This window comes from Mesoplodon mirus (genome assembly GCF_964341445.2).
Source record: "Mesoplodon mirus genome assembly, chromosome: 7".
Lineage (NCBI taxonomy): Eukaryota > Metazoa > Chordata > Mammalia > Artiodactyla > Ziphiidae > Mesoplodon > Mesoplodon mirus.
In genome coordinates, this window is record NC_138983.1 from 131,971,495 (window position 1) to 131,993,535 (window position 22,041).

The 22,041-nt window shown below is 49.5% G+C and overlaps 1 protein-coding gene across 2 annotated transcripts; it reads left to right on the forward strand.

The window, feature by feature from the left end:
- The first annotated feature begins 14,698 nt into the window (after positions 1–14,698).
- Positions 14,699–21,833, forward strand: NRGN (neurogranin). 2 transcript variants are annotated; one of them, XM_082628213.1, is made up of 4 exons: positions 14,699–14,832; positions 20,099–20,325; positions 20,552–20,569; positions 20,976–21,833. In XM_082628213.1, the coding sequence occupies exons 1-2, from the start codon at positions 14,818–14,820 to the stop codon at positions 20,318–20,320; spliced, it is 237 nt and encodes a 78-aa protein (XP_082484339.1). In that variant the 5' UTR covers positions 14,699–14,817; the 3' UTR covers positions 20,321–20,325; positions 20,552–20,569; positions 20,976–21,833. The 2 variants fall into 2 exon arrangements, with proteins under 2 accessions (XP_082484339.1, XP_082484340.1); XM_082628214.1 differs by lacking the exon at positions 20,976–21,833 and adding an exon at positions 20,670–20,726.
- The last annotated feature ends 208 nt before the right edge of the window (positions 21,834–22,041 follow it).

Sequence of the window (22,041 nt, forward strand, 5' to 3'; positions counted from 1 at the left end):
TGTGTTGTTTTTTTTTTTAATTAATTAATTTATTTATTTTTGCTGCGTTGGGTCTTCGTTTCTGTGCTAGGGCTTTCTCTAGTTGTGGCAAGAGGGGGCCACCCCTCATCACAGTGCGCGGGCCTCTCACTATCGCGGCCTCTCTTGTCGCGGAGCACAGGCTCCAGACGTGCAGGCTCAGTCGTTGTGGCTCACGGGCCTAGCCGCTCTGCAGCATGCGGGATCCTCCCAGCCCAGGGCTCGAACCCGTGTCCCCTGCACTAGCAGGCAGACCCCCAACCACTGCGCCACCAGGGAAGCCCCCAAAGTAGGCACTTTGATGCTCGGCCTTTGTCTTCAGTCAGCTTTGCCTGGGCAGTGGGCATGGAAATCGCAGAGAGATGTAACATCTCCTCCCTCGAATCTGAGATTCTTGACCTTCGGTGAGACAGAGACTGCAGCAGAAATTCTTGATTATCTGTCATTCTCTCTTTTTTCTTATTAATAGAAACACATTTTATATGGAGTTGCAACACGCTCAGCCGAGAGACCGTATTTCCCAGCCTGTCTTGAGGGTGGGTATGGACAGGAAGATGGAAGTGGATTTCTGCACCAGCTCATGAATAGGGGGACAGAAAACTGGAGTGGAGCTTTTTTTGCCCTCCTCTTCCCATCGCACTGTTCTCCTGCTTCCTTCCTAGAAGACAGATGTTCAGCTAAGGCTCTAGCAGCCATCTTGAACCATGAGATGGGTACCACATGCTGAGGATGACGCTGTGGAACACCACACCAGCTCTGAGGGAAATTCATAACTCTCCCCCAAAAGTTGTCTATGTGCACACACATAGTTTTGCAAACAACTTCCAGTTTCCTGAGCCCTGAAACCAATGCATGGACCCCAGGTTAAGAACCCTGCCTTAGAGATGTGGGGAGAGCCAGCTCTACCCCAGCTTCTTAAATCACCATGTTAAAGTGGGGAGACTCTAGGATTGTCCTGTGACCACATCCTCCGTAACCTGACAACCCTCTTCTCCCCGCTCCCTTGCCTCATTCCTCTTAAAGGTTCTGAAGCTGGGCTGCCCATCTCTCCTCTCCTCACCTCCTCTCCTTCCCTCTCCCCAGCTATTCTCCCTGGGCTGCCAATCCCGCTCCAAAGTCACTTTATACCAGGAAGGAAATTAGCATTTGTGTTGGGACAGAAAGTGACACTGCTCCGCTTTCACTGTCATTCTGCTCTTAATTAATATTTAACCTCAGAGAGATTGTGCAGCAGATGGAAGTGGCTGATGGGAGAACAAAGTTGGAGCTGGCTCTCCTTTTCAACACTGCCTCTCCCACTTCCAGCTTCTCTCCCTGTACCTTCGGGCCCTGAAGGACACAGAGGGCCCAACGGGAAGTGAGGAGGGGTGGCAGAGGAAGCCCCTGAGGACGCTCGGTTGTACTTTTTGGTTTTGCTCGCTCAAAGCTCTTGTCTAGAGAACCCTTCTGCGACAAGATGAGAGCAGCTAGAGCTCAGAACCCAACCCCCAGGGCCCAGAGCTAGACCCAGGCCTGGCCTGCCCAGAAGGATAAAGAGACTGGAGGGGGAAAGAAAAGCAATGCAAATGTGCCCCTCCACAGATTATATTTAATGCACTATTTTTAGTTGCCTTCAATCCCTCAGGGTTGTCAGGGCGCATGCAGCCCCACTCCCCCGGGAGAGGAAATGACAGGCATTATTACCCAGCCCAAAACACTGGTGCAGTGCGTGATGGGTGGGGGAGGTGCTGCCTTGCCGGTTCCAAAACTGGGGAACTTACTTTCCAATGGGAAATTGAGGACACCGAGAAAGATCAGGCCACGGACAGAAGGTCCGCAGGACCCCCTCCTCCGTTCCCCGCCAGCCTGCCAGACCGTCCCCAAATCCAGTCCACTGGGCGGGGACCAGGAGTGTGGGAGTCTCCTCCGTCCCCCAAGTGTCTGTAAAGTAGGTTATACAACATTCCTCCTGCCAAATTCTTCCCTCTCTCTAATCTTAGCCCTGCCTTCGGTCTAAGCCCATTTCCCCTTGCTCCGCATGCAGAGGCAAAGGAGGACAGCTGGTCACCACCCCCCAGCAAGAGAGCCCTTCTTTGTCTTGAAGAAGATGATTCAGTTTCCTCTCGGCCTTCTCTTCTCCAACCTGAGTCATTCTGGTTCTTTTAACCTTTCCACACATGTCATGTTTTTTAGCTCATCTCCTTGTCACTCTTCTAACTCTGCTCTGAATATATCCCCAAATTCCTCCTTGGAACCTCAGCAGATGCTGGGCCTTCGCCAGGGAGCACCTGAGCATCCATCTGAATGGCGGAACTTATCCTGCACCGCCTTGGAGAGGTTTTCTACTTGTCTGAGTTGTCCTGCCTCCGCAGGACCAAACTCTCCTTACAGGTCACATCCTGTCCCTCAGCATCCTCCCGCACCCTCCTGTACACAAGCTAAGTGCAAGGCTTCTAAGTAGTGGTTCGTGCATTTTCATTGTGTTTAGGTTTAAATGAGATGCAGATATAAAATTTTTCAGCAAAGTAGTTATCATTTACTTTGTAAATTATACAATGGCATCTAAGTGGTAGCTTTTATTATTGTGGTGCCCGCCAGACCTCTGGAGAATGTTTGTTTTCTTAACCATAGCATTGCAAACCGTAGCATTATCCTGTATTATATTCATTCATTTGATAAATATTTATTGAGTTCCTATATGTCAGGCACTATGCTAGATGCTGATAGATGCTGAGATGTCAAAATGGAAGACCGGATCCTGGCTCCACAGGCATTCACAGCCTAGTGAGGAAGACAAGATGTAAACAATTACTAGGCAGGGCTGTAACTGCTAATAAAGTGCTAGCGGAATATTGAGAAGGAGGAGACTGACCACAGCTCTTCACTCTATGATTCTTCCTTGGTAGGGGTTGATATGGATGTGTTTATGGCTGCCAGCATCCCGTCCTAGGCTTGGTCTGGTCTGTGTCATCCTGGAGTGTTTGTCAGTAATGTGGACAAATACCCATGAAGGGCTGAGCAGAACGCTTTCAAAAATGTGGTATATGGATACATACAGAGAGATGGGCTCTCTCTTTTTTTTTTTTTTTTCAGTTTGGGCCTAACTGCAGCCTTCTCACCAATACGACGGTAAATCTAATACAGAGAGACTCTGAGGGAAGCACTGCTGAAAATGGTAAGGGAAACAGAGACCTGACAACACCATGCTAAGCTCCTGGGTCCAGCCATGCCAACCCAGTTAAGTGGCCCAAGAAATTCTTGGTTTTTGTTTAAACTAGGAATTCCAGAAGTTCTTCTGACAAGAACCCTCGATACCAAGACCCTTTCCTAGAGTGGAGCAGAAGGTGGCTGCCTAACGTGCAAATTTAGTGTAATTTGTCTTTATGGCCCCATGACTCTAAGATACATGGACTGAGGAGAAATTCATCTAGGCAGCAGAGGTGACAAGGTAATGGAGGAGATTTGGGGTTAAACAGACTTGAGTGGAATCCCAGCTCTGCTGCCTACCAGCTGTGTGACTTTGTTCAAGTTACCTAACCTCTCTTTTTCCCCACATGTCCCTTGCTGGTAAAACATGGATAATAATATTTGCGTCATTGGACTACTGTGAGCATTATAGGACATAGTGTACCGAGAATGGACATGCATTACTCAGGCAGCCCGGTCCGGAACAACCCCCTTTCTTTTGGGGAACTGCTCTTCCCACACTCTAACCAAATGGTTCTGGAGGGCACTGCCAATCATACAGTCCAGCTGGTGACACAGTTGTGCCACAGGCTGGGTTACTTATAATACTTTAATCCTTCTAGCCACAGGGATTGGTGCAGGGATGGGCAGGCGACCCAAGTCAGGTTTATCAGAGACCACTCCTGGGAATTTTAAAATTATTATTAATGAAGCTGGGATTGAAGAAGGACATTTCCTCTTTGTTTCCAAGGCTATAATGGTTTAAGTTCAGTGATACCTGCAGCCACAATTCTAGTATTATGGGGATGGCAGCATTAAGCAGAAGGAAGCAGAGACAAGAGATTAGAAAGGCAAGAAGAGAGTTTTGGTTAAGATTTTGTATTCCTGGGGCTTCCCTGGTGGCGCAGTGGTTGAGAGTCCGCCTGCTGATGCAGGGGACACGGGTTCGTGCCCCGATCTGGGATGCCGCAGAGCAGCTGGGCCCGTGAGCCATGGCCGCTGAGCCTGCGCGTCCGGAGCCTGTGCTCCGCAATGAGAGAGGCCACAACAGTGAGAGGCCCGCGTACCGCAAAGAAAAAAAAAAGATTTTGTATTCTTGGATCTGGTTGTGAAGCTCCTCCTCTGCCCCTGCAGTGCATTGATGCTTACGTTGATGTAAGTCGGGTTTCTATCCCTTAAAACCAAGAGACTCTTGATCAATACAATGTGTGATGCCCCTAATGTAAGGCAGATGGCACATAATAAATGCTCACAGTAAATATTTGGCATATTTGAAAGTGCTCCCAGGAAAACGGTTTGAGATCTTTCAGACTTATGAAATTTTTACTTTAGTTTAAGGTAAATTCAGAAGTCCTTGTATATACATATGTGTTTACAACAATAATAATGTCTACTAATAAGTGCCGTCCCAGTGTCCCAGAGATTTCTGCTTATAGGTACAAGTCATTCCCATGTAGTGCTTAAAAGTAATGCCTATTTTAAAGGAGACAAGTGTACTTTACCCAAAGAACTGGTAAGGAATATTTGTTCTAAGGACATCTGATTAACCCTTTAGAATATCAGCACAGATTGACATATATACACTAATATGTATAAAATAGATAACTAGTAAGAACCTGCTGTATAAAAAAAATAAATAAAATAAAATACAATTCAAAACAAAAAAATATCAGCCCAACTAGACTGGCAACTGCATGTGGATGTACTGTCCTCAGGAGTGGTGGGGGAGAGGGGACGTGCCCTGAAGGAGCTCTTAAAGGCTCTACAAACAAGAGATTCGGGATGAATATCTGCTCTGCTTGAATCTGTCTCCTTCCAGTGTTAACCTTGGAGGGTTTTATTTTTAGTAAAAGAGGTGGGAAGTTTCTTCACTGGGTGATCTGATATGGTTGATCCCAATTTGAAAAAGTTTGTATGTTAATGACTTCTCTCTACCAAGCCTGTTGGGTGGATAAAGACCAGCCTGTCACTGCTAATTATAAGGAATTACGGGTCTCCCACCTATCACTTTTTTAAAAACAATAAAGATCAGCCATCTGACTAGAGAAAAAAATGCCCAAATCCACCCAGTCCTCATCTATCTCTGGGCTCTCTTCTCTGTCTTAAAGGAATTTTCCTTACTTGCCAGTAAGTCTAAGTATAGCAAGCCCACACACGAGACATGGGACAAGGGTGAGGGGTTGATGTGATAGAAATGCTGAGAGAGGGACTTCCCTGGTGGCGCAGTGGTTAATCTTCCTGGCAATGCAGGGGACTCATGTTCAATCCCTGGTCCGGAAAGATCCCACATGCTGTGGAACAACTAAGCCCGTGCACCACAACTACTGAGCCTGCGCTCTAGAGCCCGCAAGCCACAACTACTGAGCCCGTGTGCCACAATTACTGAAGCCCACGCACCTAGAGCCCGTGCTCCGCAACAAGAGAAGCCACCGCAATGAGAAGCCTGTGCATCGCAACGAAGAGTAGGTCCCGCTCGCCGCAACTAGAGAAAGCCTGCACGCAGCAACGAAGACCCCATGCAGCCAAAAATTAAAAATAAATAAATAAATTTATTTAAAAAAAAGAAGAAGAAAGAAATGCTGAGAGAGACCCGAGCACCAAGGCTTTGAGTGTGACTACAGGAATTATAAATGGTCACCCAGAATCCTACAATGGTTCCTCAACTAAGCAGAGCCAATCTAGGACAACCAATTAAGAGGCCAAGCTGCACGAGGTCGCATAAACTCATGTCTGAAACGCTAGCTGTTCAAACTTAGAAATTTCAGGGTCTGTCATCAAAGAATCCCTGGAAATAACTTGCACATGCTGCCCCCGTCCTGTCACAATGCTGGGTACATTGATCTGAGGCACTCAAACATCTCTTGTATTATTATGGCCTATTAGGGATTCCTTCGTGTAAATCTCACAGAAAGCCTGAATGATACTAGCTTAAATATATAGGAGGTTGTTTCTTCATGATTTTAGCATTTGAATTGTTGCCTTCTGGTCAAAAGACAGCTGATGCAGCTCTGTACTTCAGGTCTGTATTCAAGGCAGAAAGAAGAGGGACTGGTGGTGCCAGCTGCCTTTGCCTCCTCCTATCTGGAAAGCAAGAGCTTTCCAGAAGATTTCTCAGCAGAAATCTGCTTCTATCTTATTGGTCATATCTGGGCCATGTGATCAGCCCTAGCTGTCATAAAAGCTGAGAAAGTGGAAACAGGCTTAGACTGATTATGATGCATTCTCAGGCCCGGACCCATGACAGGCTCCAACAAAACTGCAGTTCTGTTAGGAAGCAAGTAGGGGGAATGCATGGCTGTTGGCTAGGTAACCAACAGTGTCTGCCATGATGGTTTTATTAAGATCCACACATCCTCACACAGTATCCCAAACATGGAACTTTCCCGTTGTTACGATCTGACATATGTTTAGCAAATTATAACATAGCTCAGCTCCACCATCCTGTTCCCAGTAGAACAGAAAGTGCTCTCTCTTCTTTAAGAGCCAAGCTTTAAATTATTAGAGGAATGCAAATCAAAACTGCAATGAGGTATCACCTCACACCAGTCAGAATGGCCATCATTAAAATGTCCACAACAATAAATGCTGGAAAGGGTGTGGAGAAAAGGGAACCTTTGTACACTGTTGGTGGGAATGTAAATTGGTGCAGCCATTATGGAAAACAGTATGGAGTTTCCTCAAAAAACTGAAAATAGAGCTACCATATGATCCAGCAATCCAACTCCTGGGAATATATCTGGACAAAATTATAATTCAAAAAAATACATGCACCCCTATGTTCATAGTAGCACTATTCACAATAGCCAAGACATGGAAACAACCTAAATGTCCATTGACAGATGACATAAAGAAGATACAGTACATATATACAATGGAATACTACTCAGCCATAAAAAAGAATGAAATAATGCCATTTGCAGCAACATGGATGGACCTAGAGATTATCATACTAAGTGAAATAAGTCAGAAAGAGAAAGACAAATACCATATGATATCACTTATATGTGGAATTTAAAATTGACACAAGTGGACTTATCTATAAAACAGAAGCAGACTCACAAACATATAGAAGAGACTTGTGGTTGCCGGGGGGAGGGCGGGGGGGAGGGATGGGTTGGGAGTTTGGGACTAGCAGATGCAAACTAGTATATAGAGGATAGATAAACAGCAAGGTCCTACTGTATAGCACAGGGAAGTATATTCAATATCCTGTAATAAATCGTAATGGAAAAGAATATGAAAATGAATGTGTGTATACATATATATGTGTGTGTATATATATGTGTGTATATATATATCTGAATCACTTTACTGTACACCAGAAACTAACAACATTGTAAATCAACTGTACTTCAATAAAATAAATTTTAAAAAAAAGAAGAACCAAGCTTTATACTCTTTCACTTCTGAGGAACATTTGCTATAGGATTGTGCCTACTGTACAGAGACTCCGTCTCCCAGGTATGTGTGAACACTGAACACCGGTGGAAAGACTAAATACCTTAAGGCTTCAGGGTCAAAGGGACAGAGTGGTTTTACCTAACATGCTTTCTGTCTAAGCAGCAGGAACGTTTCCACTAACAACACAATCCAAAAACAGCTCATGTTCCAGCACTCCCCACCCTCACCCCACTCCAACACACGATCCCACGGCAGGCAAAGCAAAAATAACAAAAGTATATCAACCCAAATAACTATCAGTTCTTACCCCGTTAAACGCAAACACTCCACCCAAGCTGCAGAATAACAAAAGCTTATACATAATAACCCTTTACTTTCCAGTGCTTCAGTATGACCAAAAAGGAAAAAAAAAAAAAAGTCAAACCAAACAAACATCACTTCCCAAGGTTAGAGCCAGGGTTAATCTGAGTAGAACTTCTCTCATTTTTACATTTTACATAGGACTGAATGTCCAAATTCCTGTGTCATGATCCAATTTGAGGGGTGCGTGACATGACTTTCATGTTGGGTGGTACCCTTGAGGAAGCTTTCTCTTGCAGATAGCCTGCTACCCAGGCCCTACAACGGCTGAGTTCTAACATCTGTTCACCTGTGTCTTGGCCATATTGGATGACAGTCTGCGAGGACAATTCTGTCAATGTTTCCTTCCTTTTGAAGTCTAGGTAAGAGACATTTCCATACCAACGGAAATCAAATACTTGAATATTTATGAATAAAATGATAATGGGGGAATCATCAGGAGTATAGATAAAATAAGTTTGGTGATGAGCTGAGAATTATTGTACAGATGGATACAGTGGAGCTCCTTATATACTACTCTATTTGCTTTTGCATGTGTTTAAATTTTTCTACAGTAAAACAAAAGTTTTTTTTAAAGTATAAATACAAGGCAATAGTCGCTAGATGCCAAATGAATGACCGCCATGGCACATGGACCCAGATCAAAACCAACACTCCATCCAAGCTCTCAGACTAGAGAGTGTCAGCGTGGAGAAGTGTAAGCCTGGGTTACTGGACATATACACACACTCCAAGAGGTGCTCATCCTGGATGATTCTGAGAGTCTCTATCTCCTATATAATAGTCTCTCCCTTCTTCCCTAAGGTAGACAATGGCAGGGGAGAATGGCCTGCACTTCACATGACACACATTACTGGAAGAACCACGAATTTCCTTTATTTGACTGTCCAGCTGAACCACAAAAGGAGAAAAGGTCTTTAAACAAACTAAGGAATAAGGAAAAATCATACCTCATGTAAGCCTTTTTATTAAAAAAAAACAATTAAAATAAGCATTTTTCTGGACCAAAATTGAAGTGGTTCTCAGGTTTGTGTGAGAGTTTAAAATATTAGCAAAATGGTTGTATCCTTGTTATAAAAATGATTGCGGGACTTCCCTGGTGGCGCAGTGGTTAACAATCTGCCTGCCAATGCAGGGGACATGGGTTCGAGCCCTGGTCCGGGAAGATCTCACATGCCGCGGAGCAATGAAGCCCGAGCACCACAACTACTGAAGCCTGTGCGCCTAGAGTCGGTGCTCCACAGCAAGAAAAGCCACCGCAGTAAGACCACACACCGCAGGGAAGAGTAGCTCCCGCTCGCCGCAACTAGAGAAGAGAAAGCCTGCGCACAGCAATGAAGACCCAATGCAGCCAAAAATAAATGAATAAATTTATATTAAAAAAATGATTGTGTTGGTCCAATGTCTGTGGGTGGGATGTGAGGCCCAGCAGGTACACACGTTGCCTGGCCATCAATAGCTTTTTAAAAAATTATTTATTTTATTTTGGCTGCATTGGGTCTTCGTTGCTGCACACGGGCTATCTCTAATTGCGGCTACTCTCCGTTGCAGTGCATGGGCTTCTTATAGCGGTGGCTTCTCTTGTTGCAGAGCACAAGCTCTAGGTGCGCGGGCTTCAGTAGTTGTGGCACGTGGGCTCAGTAGTTGTGGCTCAAGAGCTCTACAAGTGAAGCCTCAGTAGTTGTGGTGCACGGGCTTCATTGCTCTGCAGGATGTGAGATCTTCCCGGATCAGGGCTCGAATCCATGTCCCCTGCATTGGCAGGTGGATTCTTAACCACTGCACCACCAGGGAAGTCCCCACCACTAGCTTTTATTCATAAGGAAGTGTGGGGAAGCAAACTGAGGAAAGGGAAGTGGAGGGGTAGAGATCAGGTAAATGTTTGGGGTGCTATGGGAACAAGGAGCAAACCACATCCAGGACTTTGAACTACACTGAGACCCAGAGGAGATGGCACGGAGGTGGAGGAAGCAGGCACCTGGCACATGGGCAGAAGCAAGAGGCAAATGTATGTTAGAGTTCCGAGGAGCAGTGGGGCTGCCAAGCAGGCACGAGCACACAGCTGGTGTGACCTAGAGGGCCAGAACTGCTCCGGTGTATCTAGTCAGGGCACTGAGCTTTAGACAAAAAACCCTGCGTGAGAGGCAGGAGACGGGGTTTGCTGTCCTCAGGACCTTTCTGCACTGGGACAGCGTAAGCTAACAGTGACACTAAGTGCAGTGCATGGCTCACAACTTTTGCCCCTGCCTGAAATGTCCCCCTGCCTATTCCCAGGCCCCTTTACTTCTTTGAGTCCTATTCTTCCTCCAAACTCTCCTCATCCAGGAAGCTTTCCTGGACCATCCAAATTCTCAATTATTTCTCTCCCATCTCAATTCGCATAATACTTACTGTCCACATCATTCATTTGGCATCTATCATGTATTACTTTAGGAAATATAAATATATCCCATACATGTACATGTAGATATGTATATATTTATATACATCCATATCTATACATACATAAGATATATGTGCACATAGATATATACACACATACATACATATATACTTTTTTCTGTAAGACTGTAAGAGACAAGAGACAAGAGACTGTGAGGGATTTGCTAACCACTGTAACCCATTTCTTCGAGCCCAGTGCACATGCTGGGAGCCAAAGAGGTGAACACACACAGAATTCAAAGCTAGAACTCCTGCGTTTTAGCCCTAGTACCGCAGTTCACTAGAGGTCGAATTCCAACAAGACACAAGTCACTTAATTAACCTCTCTAGGCCTCACTTCCTCCTCAGAAAAAGCGGTTAAAAATACTAACACCTCCTCACACAGTTCTCAAAAGCAACAAATTAAATCATGGATGTGGAAGCACCTTGTAAATCACTCTTCGGATTTAGGATAATGTTATTATGCTCTTCTGAGTTTTAATCTGGACTCTTCCATTTCATGACGGTGTAACCTTGGGTAAATTCTTCAGCCCCTAAAATCCTTCACTTCCTCACCTGTAAAACAGGAAAGACAGTGCCTAACTTGCAGAGTTGTTGTAAGAATTAAATGAAATCACATATATAACGTGGCTAGTACGACACACAGCACCCAGCACTCACTCAGAAGTCTTGGTTCCTTCCCTCGTCTCACCAAGTGTGTCCTGTTAAGCCTTCTATATCGTGTCCCTGACAGTACCTTGCACACAGCAGAAGTCCGAGGAATATTTACTCTTCTTGATAAAGCTGCTAATGAGAACGATGTCGATGATGACAGATAACGACTATCGACTATCGGTGAGGATGACTTAATGGTCGTCCAATGCCCAGCAAGCCTGACTTTTAAATTGGAATGCACCCCTTGAGCCGCGTGCTTTCTCCCCCTCTCCTTTATGACCTGTGGGGCGAGGGTGGGAGGAGGCCTCCCGTCTAGCAGAGGCCCCTTTAAAGCTGTACCCGGGCTCCCCCTCTGTCAGCCAAGTTGCTAAAAATACTACTACAGCAAAAGCTGGAATATTTGCCGAGAAAACTGAATTTCCTGCCACCCTCACCCCCTCCGCTCAAATGAGTAAAATCCTGACCTAAGAAGACCCCAGATCAGCTGCACTAAAGGCACAGCCTCCTACTTCCCACCCTCGTCTTATCATGGAGTCCCTCTGTGGGCTTGAGCCGGGATGTTATGTTCAGAAAGTGCCCACTCCCAGGAGGGGAAGCCGCAAGTACTGGCAAATAGCTTGTCATGTGGCTTGGCTTTTCTCTCTGCTCACAAGGACCAACTCTCTCCAAATCCCCCTCCATCTGTCCCAAGAAGGATCTGTATCAGACCCCAGAAGCTTCCCACTAATCCATCTTTTATCCTCTCTTTTTTTGAACCATCTCCTCCTCTGCCAGCCTTGCCTTCTATTCTGTGCCCTCCTCCTCCATGCTCCATGCTGGGTCCAGACCCTGTACCCACAGGTCCCAGCTCCCTCTCTAACTGGACCCTTCCGGAGTTCCTCTCCTGTCCAGGCCTGCAGTCTTTCTCCTTCAATAGCTGGGGGGGGGGGGGGGGCAAAGATAGAGGAGAGTTTTTGAAATCTCGAGATTTCAAGAGTCAAGGAGGATAACTGTAGGGCCCAAGCCCAGCAGGTTACTAGGCAACACTCTAAAGGCTGACCTTGGCCCCAGGCGAGACGCAGGGTGAGACAGCCTGCTCCTTAAGCCAGCCAGACCCAGCATTCCACACCGCTCCTGTCCCCTTTCCTTCTCACTGGTTCGAGAATCAGAGGCTCAGGGTTCCACCCAGCCGGACTTGCTGACAAACTCTGGCCACTTAGTCCAGATGAGGAACCCCTTACTAGGGGAAGTGCGTGCCCTTGATGTGTGCTGGTGAAGGGGTCCACTTCTGTGCTTGGATGTGAGTGTGTGGCAAGGTGCCCACAGTATGTGTCTCTGTGGCTGTGTGGACATTGTGTGTGTCTGCGTGTAGGTGTCATTAAATGGGGCCATCTGTGTTGCTGCTCCTGCCTCTGGATATTTGAGTCTGTGGGTGTCTGTCTTCCTATTCCAGTCTCTGCCTTCCTGTCTGTCTACCTTTTCCTCACCTCGGGGCCTGCCCATCCCCCAGGACAAGCACTGCGGCCAGTTCTGCGTAGGCGCCTCAAGTGGGCTGTCGCTGAAATGGTTGTTTTGCCGATGGAACTGATAAGCGCGCGTACCTGTTCTCCCTTGGGCCCACTGGTGTTCAGAGACACCCTCACCCCACACAAAGGTGTCTTTTAGGAAGATGAAAGGGCTGTGCTGCCGGTGAGGGGGTTTGACGGGGGGGGGCACATTTTAAAGATAGCCCCTCTTCAGCTCTGACCAGCAGGAAGGAGGGCCTAGAGGCAGCGCAGCCTGCAGAGGGATGTTGCCTAGCAACTTGGGAGACTTTACTGCAAACTCACTAAATCCTGAATTCCTCAGCTCTAATTTGGGAAGAGAAAAGCACGGAGTCCAAGCCTGATATCCAGTCTGCCCCCAGTGTCCTCCTTCCCTCTCTCCTCTGGAATCTGGAGTTGAAATCCAACGGGAACTGGCACAAACCAAGGAACTGGCACAAACCAAGGCCCTAGATGTGCGCATCATTTAGGCAAGGGCTCGAGTTCCCAGGACATCCTGTCATTTGGTGGAGGTGGGGGGAGGGAGGATGTGCCAGAGACAGATTGGGGAACAGATTTTCAGCTACAAGGGTGGGTGGGTCCCAAACATGCTGGGAGAGACACCCCTACACCCCAAGCTCTGGAATCCCAGCCAGCATCCAGCTCAGCTTGGGGCCCCAAGCTGGCTAACCCTGTCCCCAGCCAGAGTGGCCACTGGAATTTCCCTCCCGCTCATCTTCCCTTTGGCAAGCATAGCCCGTGGCCCAAATACTCAGGTAAGAAGGAAGTGTGTGACAGCCATGCTAAGACTGGCCAGGGGCTGTTGGTTCATAGCAGTGCTGTTGCAGGGTCCCCTGTCCCCACCAGAGCCACAGGGCATTTTCCCCCTCCTCCCTCTGCTTCAGTCAACAGGCTTGAAGGGCAGCCTTCCTTTCTTCCTTCCCTCCTCTGGGACCTCAGCTGAGAAAGACTTTCTAGTTTCCTCAGAGGTGGCCCACTCTCTTCACTAACATGCCACACTGCCAGCTCTCGTACCCTGACTGGTTTGGGGAGGCTGGCGACCACGAAAGTGGCAGGCTGCTCCTCCACGAGGCTCCTCCCCTATCACCCCTTCCCAGGCCTCTCACAAAGCCTACATCCTTCCTCCATCATGGACCTAAAGAACTGATGACTTCTGATATTTCCCTATACTGGGTTGAGAGTATTTTTTTCCTCCCAGGGGCAAGGGTGAGAGTGGTCAGTTTTTGTCATATTCAGAAACAGTAGATTAAGAGGTTAGGGAGAGTGTGGTTCAGTGAGTGGGAAGGAAGAGTGTCCATATCCATATATAAATACATACAATGGGTGTAGTGCATGTATGATTTAGTCTGTTTAGTGCAGGGCATTTAGATAGATGGATGGATAGATAGATATGTAATGCAGACATTTCAGGTAGTGTGATTGCCTGTGGATGTGTGTGCGTGTGTGTGCACATAACCGGGAGTCTGCATGTGTCTGCTCAGTGTGTGCACAAGGTCTGTGTAGTTATTTTTGCAGGCTGTGTCTGTAGTGTCTGCATGTTGAAGTGCACGTTTTACTGAGCCTGGGGAGTATCCTATATGGGCATGTGGGGCTCAGGCGTGAGCTTTTGTGTTTATGTGTGCCCACCTTCTCCATTCCACAGCAGAGTGATGACGATACCTTTAAACCGCACGTCTTAGGGGGCATTTCTTTGAGGACTGAGGGGGAGGGAAGGTAGAGGGAGCCATATTTGGGACTCTAGCTAGGTTGTGGAAGTGTGGGGAGGTGGGTGAGGGGTGCATGCTTTTCTCTATGTGGGTGGGAGGGGTGCTGTGCACAGATGCGAGTGTATTTATGCCCGGGATGTCGGGGTCCTCCTTCTGCCTGCGCCAGCATACATCTGCCTGGCAGTCTGCCGCCTCGGCAGCAGGGGCGGTGAGTTTGGGAGGATGGGGTGTGTAGGAGGAATGGATGGAAGTGTGTAGGCAGAGGGGTTGGGGCAGGAGGGGGAGCGAGCCGGAGGGAGCCGAGAGGGGGCGTGGTCCCCCTCCAATCTCTCCGCCCACCCTGCCGAAGGCTTCTCCTGATTGGCTTCTCGACCGCAGGGCTCAGGTTACTTTCTCCCGCAGGGCCGAGCGCGGGAGAGAGGACCCGAGAGCTGAGCGGCTGGTTTGGCCCCGGTCGGCTGCCTCCCCACTGCCCCAGAGTCCCCACCCGGCACCGCACCGACACCCTGCGCCAGCCTCCATCCCAGCCAAGGGCCCCCAACACCAGCATGGACTGCTGCACCGTAAGTTAGAGGGTCTGGGGGACGGGCACTCAGCTTGGCCTGGGGGAAGGGGCACCCGAGAAGCCCCTGGAGGGCGAGTGAGGGATGGAAGTGGGTGCAGAAGACCTAGCAGCAATAAGGGTGCCTGCTGAGACGTGGGTGGTGGGTGGTGGAAGGCGCCCGCCTGACTTGAAAGCCCTAGGAAGACTGTCCCCCAACTCGTGGGGGCGTCTGGGCGCGCATCCGCCAGGCAGTCTAGGTTGGTCTGGGAGCTCGGCAAGGCTCTGCAACAGGGAAGCTGCAGGTTAGACGAGAAGAGGAACTTCCCCCAGAGAGACGCTGGAAACCGTCGCCTAGCGAAGCTACCGCGACTCCTTTCCCCTGGCTTTCGTCCCCCACCCCATTCCCCATCCCACTGCCGCCGCCGTCGGTGGGCTGACAGGTTGACTCTCGTGACCCTCGCGCCCTGTACAGCGCCGGGTGAGACAGTCAATTATTATTGGTTAGCTCAGTAGCGATGATGGGTTGCGAAGAGCCTAGTCCATGTGGTTCTGGGGAGGGACTGGCCAGACCTCCAACGCCTTCTAGCCCTGGAGGGGGCTGGGTGAAGTGACCGCGAGAGAGCCCTGCTGGCGAGGGAAGGAAGTGTCTGCAATTTGTCAGCGCCCACACGGAGACCTAATGCCAAAGCGGGCTGCTGTTAAAGTACTCTGGTATGAAAGCGCCTGGTACAGGACCAGGCTGCTGGCACAGTCGTGGAGTGCAGTGATCATGCATGTATACAATTTATTTGTTCATTTATTTGATATTTTTATTTATTTATTTTTAGCCCCTACATATGGAGAAAGTCCTACTCCAAAGTCTTGTATTCTCAGACGTTTGGTCAACCCAGCTAATAATACAAGAGGTTATGACTTTGCCTGCTTAGAAAAGGAAAAAAAGTGAGGTTTGGAAGGAAAGAATAGACCAGTTTAGAAGAGGTGAGACTTCCCTATGTCTGGGTACCAAGAGGCAGAAAGAACTTAGGGACAAGTGGTTGTGGTTGTTGTTATGATGTTTAACTCTTATTAATACAAATAATAGTTGTCAATTTGTGAATGCTTACCGTGTACCTAACATTTTATGTTTAATCATCACAACAACCCTGTGAAGTAGATATTTGTCCCATTTTACAGATGTGCAAACTGAGGTTTGGAAAGATTCAATGATTTGCCCAAGGAGGCACTGCTTCTAAGTGTGGAGGTGGGACACTAGCCTTGTCTGACTCCAATAGCTGTAATTTAACCTCTCCTATAAACATTTACTATATTTCCTCATTATAAAGGTAATATGGTCATAACAGAAAAATTTAAAAACTAAAGAAACGTATAAAAAAGAAACATATCAATCATCTACAGTCCCACCCCCCCGGAGAAAGCTCTAATAACATATTTTCTTCCAGGCTTTCTCCTCTGTTTGTTATTCCCCAGGAAGCAGTTTTTGGTTGTGAAAGGAGGAATGGGCTCTTAATGGAGGCTCCTGGGCTCCTCACCCCCGAGCAGTATTTTACAAAACAGAGAAAATAAATGGATGGTGGGTTCTGGATACACATGTAAGGGAGAGGAAATAGTGCCAAGATGGTAAGAATGATGGGGAAGGGAAGGTAGGAAGACTGGTCAGTGGAAGGAGGTGAGAGAGCAAAGACTCCAAGAAGCCAGGGAAGGAATGTAAATTGTCTCCCCTGGTACCTGCAGGACTAATTAGAGTAGGATGTCGTGTCCCTGCCTGTAGGCTCTGGTCTGCCCTGGACCATGCTCCTGGGTGCCCACAAGGCCATACTGAGGGATTGGCAGACATGGTTGGAATAAGTGTCCCCTAAAAAAAGGAGAAGCTGCCCACCCAAACAGTACAGAAGAGGCAAATGCACAATTATCCCAGTGGCCCAGCACCCAGGGTCACCTCCTCCAGCACATTCTCTACACAGGAGCCTTCCCCTCTCAGGCCCTGTCCTGGGTCTGCAGGGCTAAAGAACTGAGCAAGAGACAGCACCGTTGTCAGGCTGTGGGGCGAGGGGGGGAGGGGTGGCGTGGCGGCCAAGAAGAGGTAACGGGGCAGAGCGTAGGGGCAGTGCTGGCACTGAGCATCTTCCTACCCAACCCCATTCTGTGGAGGGCCGGGCTCAGTGCTGGGAAGCAGCTGGGACATGCATAGAGAGCAGAGCACATGGGGGGGTGGGGGCCGGTCCCTCTTCACCTTCCGTTCTGGGGCTCTCCTTGCTGACCATCCAACCTGGTGTTCAGGCAACACCTAGTCCTGCTTTATTTTCTTCTTTCTCCTTTGTAAGGAGGCTCAAACTGAAATGAGAAGAAGAAAACAGATCCGCTTTTTTTTTTCTAAGGGCAAGAGCTGTTGATTCAGAGGTACCAGTTGCCAATTTACATAGTGTGACTTTATATCTGACCTTCCTGAATTCACTTAACATAAAAAGACAAAGAAACATGTTTTTGGACCCATTTTTTGCTTAGTCTAGTTGACTTGGTCCAGCTGAACTCATAGAAATAATTACCTGCCCTGAGGTAGTGGTTAACAGCACAGGTTTCTGAATCCCATCGCTATTTGTCAGCTCTGTGACCTTGGGTAGGTTACAAAATGTCTCTGAGGATGTGTCTTTACCTGCAAAATGGGAATTAAATGAGGTAATGTGTGCAAAGCGCTTAACACAGGGCCCAGCATATAACAAGCAGTAGGCAGGGATCATTCTTAAAGCTTTTAGGATTGGGGAGCTGAAGGAGACTTTATTCATCTAGGCCAAGTTCTAGTTGTGGCTGAAGATACTGAGACCCTCAGAGGTGAAGTGATGGGACCATTTGGGACCAGAAGCCATGGCTCGTGTTTTGCCCACCTCTGTCACCTCCCCCTTCCCCTCCTACAAACCCCCCAGTTCATGCAGAGCTCTCAGGCACACACCATCAGATCTTGGCTTTGGAAGGCACTGACCCAGGAACCATGACCCTTCCTGGATTTCTTTTGCTGTCCCTCCATTTCTGTCCCTCCAGCTCCGCCCTGAGAATTCACCTGGAGGGAGAGGGGGCTGATTCCGGGGAGGAGCAGCGTGCTGAGGGTGGCTCTGCCTGTTGTTCCATCCTGGATCCGGCTGGGGTGGGTGGTGACCGCAGGTGGGCCTTAGCATGTTTGGGGGTAGGTACCCCTTCCTCCGCTCAACCTCTACAGCTGCTGGCCCAGGAGAGGGGCTCAGGAATGTTTTCTTGATCATTGTCCTCTTTTGAGAAGAAGCGTCCCTATTCTCTGAGACATCCCAAGAAAGGCTTGAGCTCTGAGAATCAAGGATCCGAAAAGGGTTGTTTCTAAGTGGGGAATAAGATGTTGGGGGGTGAGCACTAGACCCAGGAAAGACAAAAAGAGTGTGTCAGACCCCTCCACAACCACACCGGCCCTTGATAACTCCTTTTAACCGAACTTAAATCAATTGCGGACATCTTGAGCACACACTGAGGAACTCTGAAGCCCAGGAAATGAAGACAGCCTTGGGAACCATAATGAGAGGAAGCCATTTGTAAACCTGGGCTTAGGGCATCTGGGATGTAAATCTGTGCCTCCTAGGACAGGACCAGGCTGGGGCAGTGATCACTGAGGCCCCACGCACACCCATCCCAATTCTGTGAACCGGACGGGTGATGGAGCGAGGGGAAAGGAATAGAACTGAATTACTACTACTGCGTGAGACCTCTGCGGAGAAGCAAAGCACAGGGAAAGTAGTGGAAGTCCTCAGGCAAAAAAGAAGCAAATTCCTAGAAGCCAGAGGGTCAGTTCAAAGAAGAAATGCCCTTCTAACTCCACAGTACCCTTCTGCTTCCTACCCCACGTCATCACTGCGACTAAGCAAGAAGCAGGCTGGGGGCGGGGGCGCTGAGGCCCTCTCCGTTCCAGAGCCTCGACTCTGAAATCAGTCCCATCAATTCCCTAACCCTTTCTATTCTCAGCTAGGGCAGGCTGCTGGAGAAACAGAAACCTGGAGCCTGTGGGTGGGTCTTATTATTTTTAGGTTGATCCCTATGAAATTGTTTTTAAATGACCACTTTAGCCTACAAAAACAGCTCTTTCACATCAACTCACTATCATTTAAAGGAATCATAATAGCTACCATTAATCGACCAACTAGATCATGCCAGAAGCTTTCTGCATATCACATTGTTTATCCTTCCCCACAACCCAGAGGTAGATATTATTATCTGATTTCATATGAAGGAACTGAGTTAGGAAAAGATTAGAAAAATTGCCCAAGACCACTCAGTTAGCAAGTGGTAGAGCTTGGTTCCTTTTCTTGACTGCCTTTGCTTACCTGCAGAGTAGGGGTTAAAAATATACTCTGGACTCTGACATACAAAGGATTGACTCTTTGGTCCACTGGTAACTACCTGTATGACCTCAGGTATGGTTTCAACACTCTAATCAGTTTTATCAGGGGTAGACTGGGATAACAATAAAAGGTTCGTCATAGAGTTGTTGCCAAGACTAAATAAAATAACATCTGTAAAACTCCGTGATGCTGAGCCAGGAACAAGGGCAGTGCTTACATGGTAGCTATTGTCATAATTCTTTTCTTTCTTTCCATGAGCACATCATGGAAAGGGCTTCTTGCTCCTGCTATTTTCCTTTTGTCCTTTTTTGGAGTGAAGCCTTTTCTCTGTAGCTTCTTCCAGACCATCTCCTCTCTTCTGTGTTTGAGTACATCCTGAGGAGCAGTGCAAAATGGAGAGGCAATGGGAAAACGGTCTCTGGCCTCTAGCCCTGGGTGGAGGGAGGCTGCGTCGCTGAGGGGTAAGCCCCATCTTCACCCTAACTCCAGCTTTGAGCTCTGGTGTGATTTTACTCAGCGGAGGGACTGGCCTGCTGATTCTTCTGAACCCTCTCCCAGGGAATCCTGGACTCAGAAGGGACCCTTCTGAGCTGGAGGCACCCTCTGAGGACAGGGGGAAAGGCAGCCACATCCAGGAGTCCCTGCTGTGGCTTACTGTGCTCCTCCAAACCCACCCTCCGGTCAGCTGGGCAGCTCCCCTAACTCGGCGAGACACACACACACACACACACACACACACACGCCCTGTCACACACACACACACACACACACACACACACACACACGCCCTGTCTTAGCCCTTCTCTGCACTTCCCACTCCCGCGTCGCCCTCGTCTCAATCCCCTCAATCCCCCAACACTCTCCTCCCACCCCACCCTCGGGGGGCCTCGGCCCGGTCACCCCACAAGGACGCCCCCCCCCGCCCCCCAGGAGAGCGCCTGCTCCAAGCCGGACGACGACATTCTAGACATCCCGCTGGACGATCCGGGTGCCAACGCGGCCGCTGCCAAAATCCAGGCGAGTTTCCGGGGCCACATGGCGCGGAAGAAGATAAAGAGCGGAGAGCGCGGCCGGAAGGGCCCGGGCCCCGGGGGTCCTGGCGGAGCTGGGGGCGCCCGGGGAGGCGCGGGCGGCGGCCCCAGCGGAGACTAGGCCAGGTGAGGCGGGCCGCAGGCTCTCCTTCCCGACCCCGGGCCCCCTCCTCCGAAAGAGCAAGGAAGACAGGGTGGATGGCGTGTGGAGAGGGGTGTGGAAGGAGTCAAGGACGGAGACCTAGAAATCTGAGACGTGCGGCGGGTGGGAGGAGGCTGAGGATGCCGCGGGTTGGAGCGCTCACCTGTTTCTCTCTCTCCACCCGGCCTGCTGTCCCGCCCCGGACCGAAGAACTGAGCATTTTTGAAGGTAATGAATACGCCTCCGAAGCAGCGGGGTGGGACCCCTGGGTGGGAGGAAAGGACCAAATCCCCAGCCCTTCCCTCCGCCCGCCCTCACCTCCTCCCAGCCAGGGAAAATGCACCTGCGCCTGCAGGCTTTCTGACACTTGGAGACGCCTGAGACTGCGACGGGGACGCACCTGGACCGACACAGATACCCAGTCACCCGCGTTTGACCAGCCCGGCCGGGGGCCATAAACACCCAGCGTCTCACACGTACCGGCCGCGGGCTCATTTCAGCTCAGTGACTCCGGGTGGGCAGTTCCGGGTGACCGGGGCTCCCTGGTGCTCCCCGCCCTGGTTCCTGGTTCAGGAAGGAGAGGGAAGAGGAAGTACTGGGAGAGGGCAGGTGCTCAGACCTTCTCTCCCCTCAGTTCCCGAAGAGAGCTGGATGCCACGTCCCCTTCGCAGTGACGAGACTTCCCTGCCGTGTTTGTGATCCTCTCCTTCCCACCAACCTGCCAGCTTCAGGAGCCCTCTCTGCGTCCTCAGAGACTCCCTCACCAGGCAGACTCCGTCGAGGACTCACTAAGGCCATGCCCTTTTAGTTAGTTCTCCAGTCTCGTATGGTCCCCGTTCGCCCTTCCTTCGACCCTAACCCCAATCTCCGCGCTCCCAAATCTTCCTTCTTTAGCTTCTCGCCCACCTCTCCCCGCACCCAGCATGCTGCTCTGCCTCCGCAGCCTCGGTGCGCTTCCCTTCGCGCTCTGCGGAGGGCGCCCTAAGCGTTGCCCAAAAACACTCCCAAAAAAAGTCCTTTCGATCTCTGCGCAGCTAAAGGGGGAGCCGTGCCTCTCTGCGCTGTTCACGTCCCAGCTTAGTCCCAGAACTTTGGATAGGGGAGGAGGGTTTTTATGGTGTTGGATGCCCCTAGCTGTGATCGGAAGTCCCCATTTCACACCCCAACCCCACACCTGCCTGTAATCTGCCCTCCCCTCTCCCCAGCGCACCCCGAGAGCCGCCTCTCCAGCTCTCTGCTTGTTTCTGCAAAGGCCGAGTGTGGGGGAGGCTCGGTAGGAGGAGTCTTCCGCGGCCCCGCCCCTGCTCCTGCTGGCCCCGCCCCCACGGGCTCCTGGGGCTGTGGCCGGGAAGGTTTTTATCTCCGTGTGTGCATGTGACCGTGCTGGGTTGGAATGTGAACAATAAAGAGGAATGTCCAAGTGTTCAGAGGGTGCCAGGGGGGAGGGAGTTTGGGTGCACAAGGCCACCGTTCGAAATTTGAACAATCTCCTTTGACCCAACCAAAAAGTGGAGGTGGAGAGGGGGAAGGGAGGAGAGGAACCCAGGTTAGAACGTACCTTCGGAACCAACCAGACTTCCCGCCTACAGCATCCCCTCTGGGACTTCAAGCCCGCTCCTTCCCTTACCGGTAACACTCTCTGGGCCGCCAAGAGGAATTTGCTATACCGGCAGAAAGAAGGAGACAATATGGTACCCAAA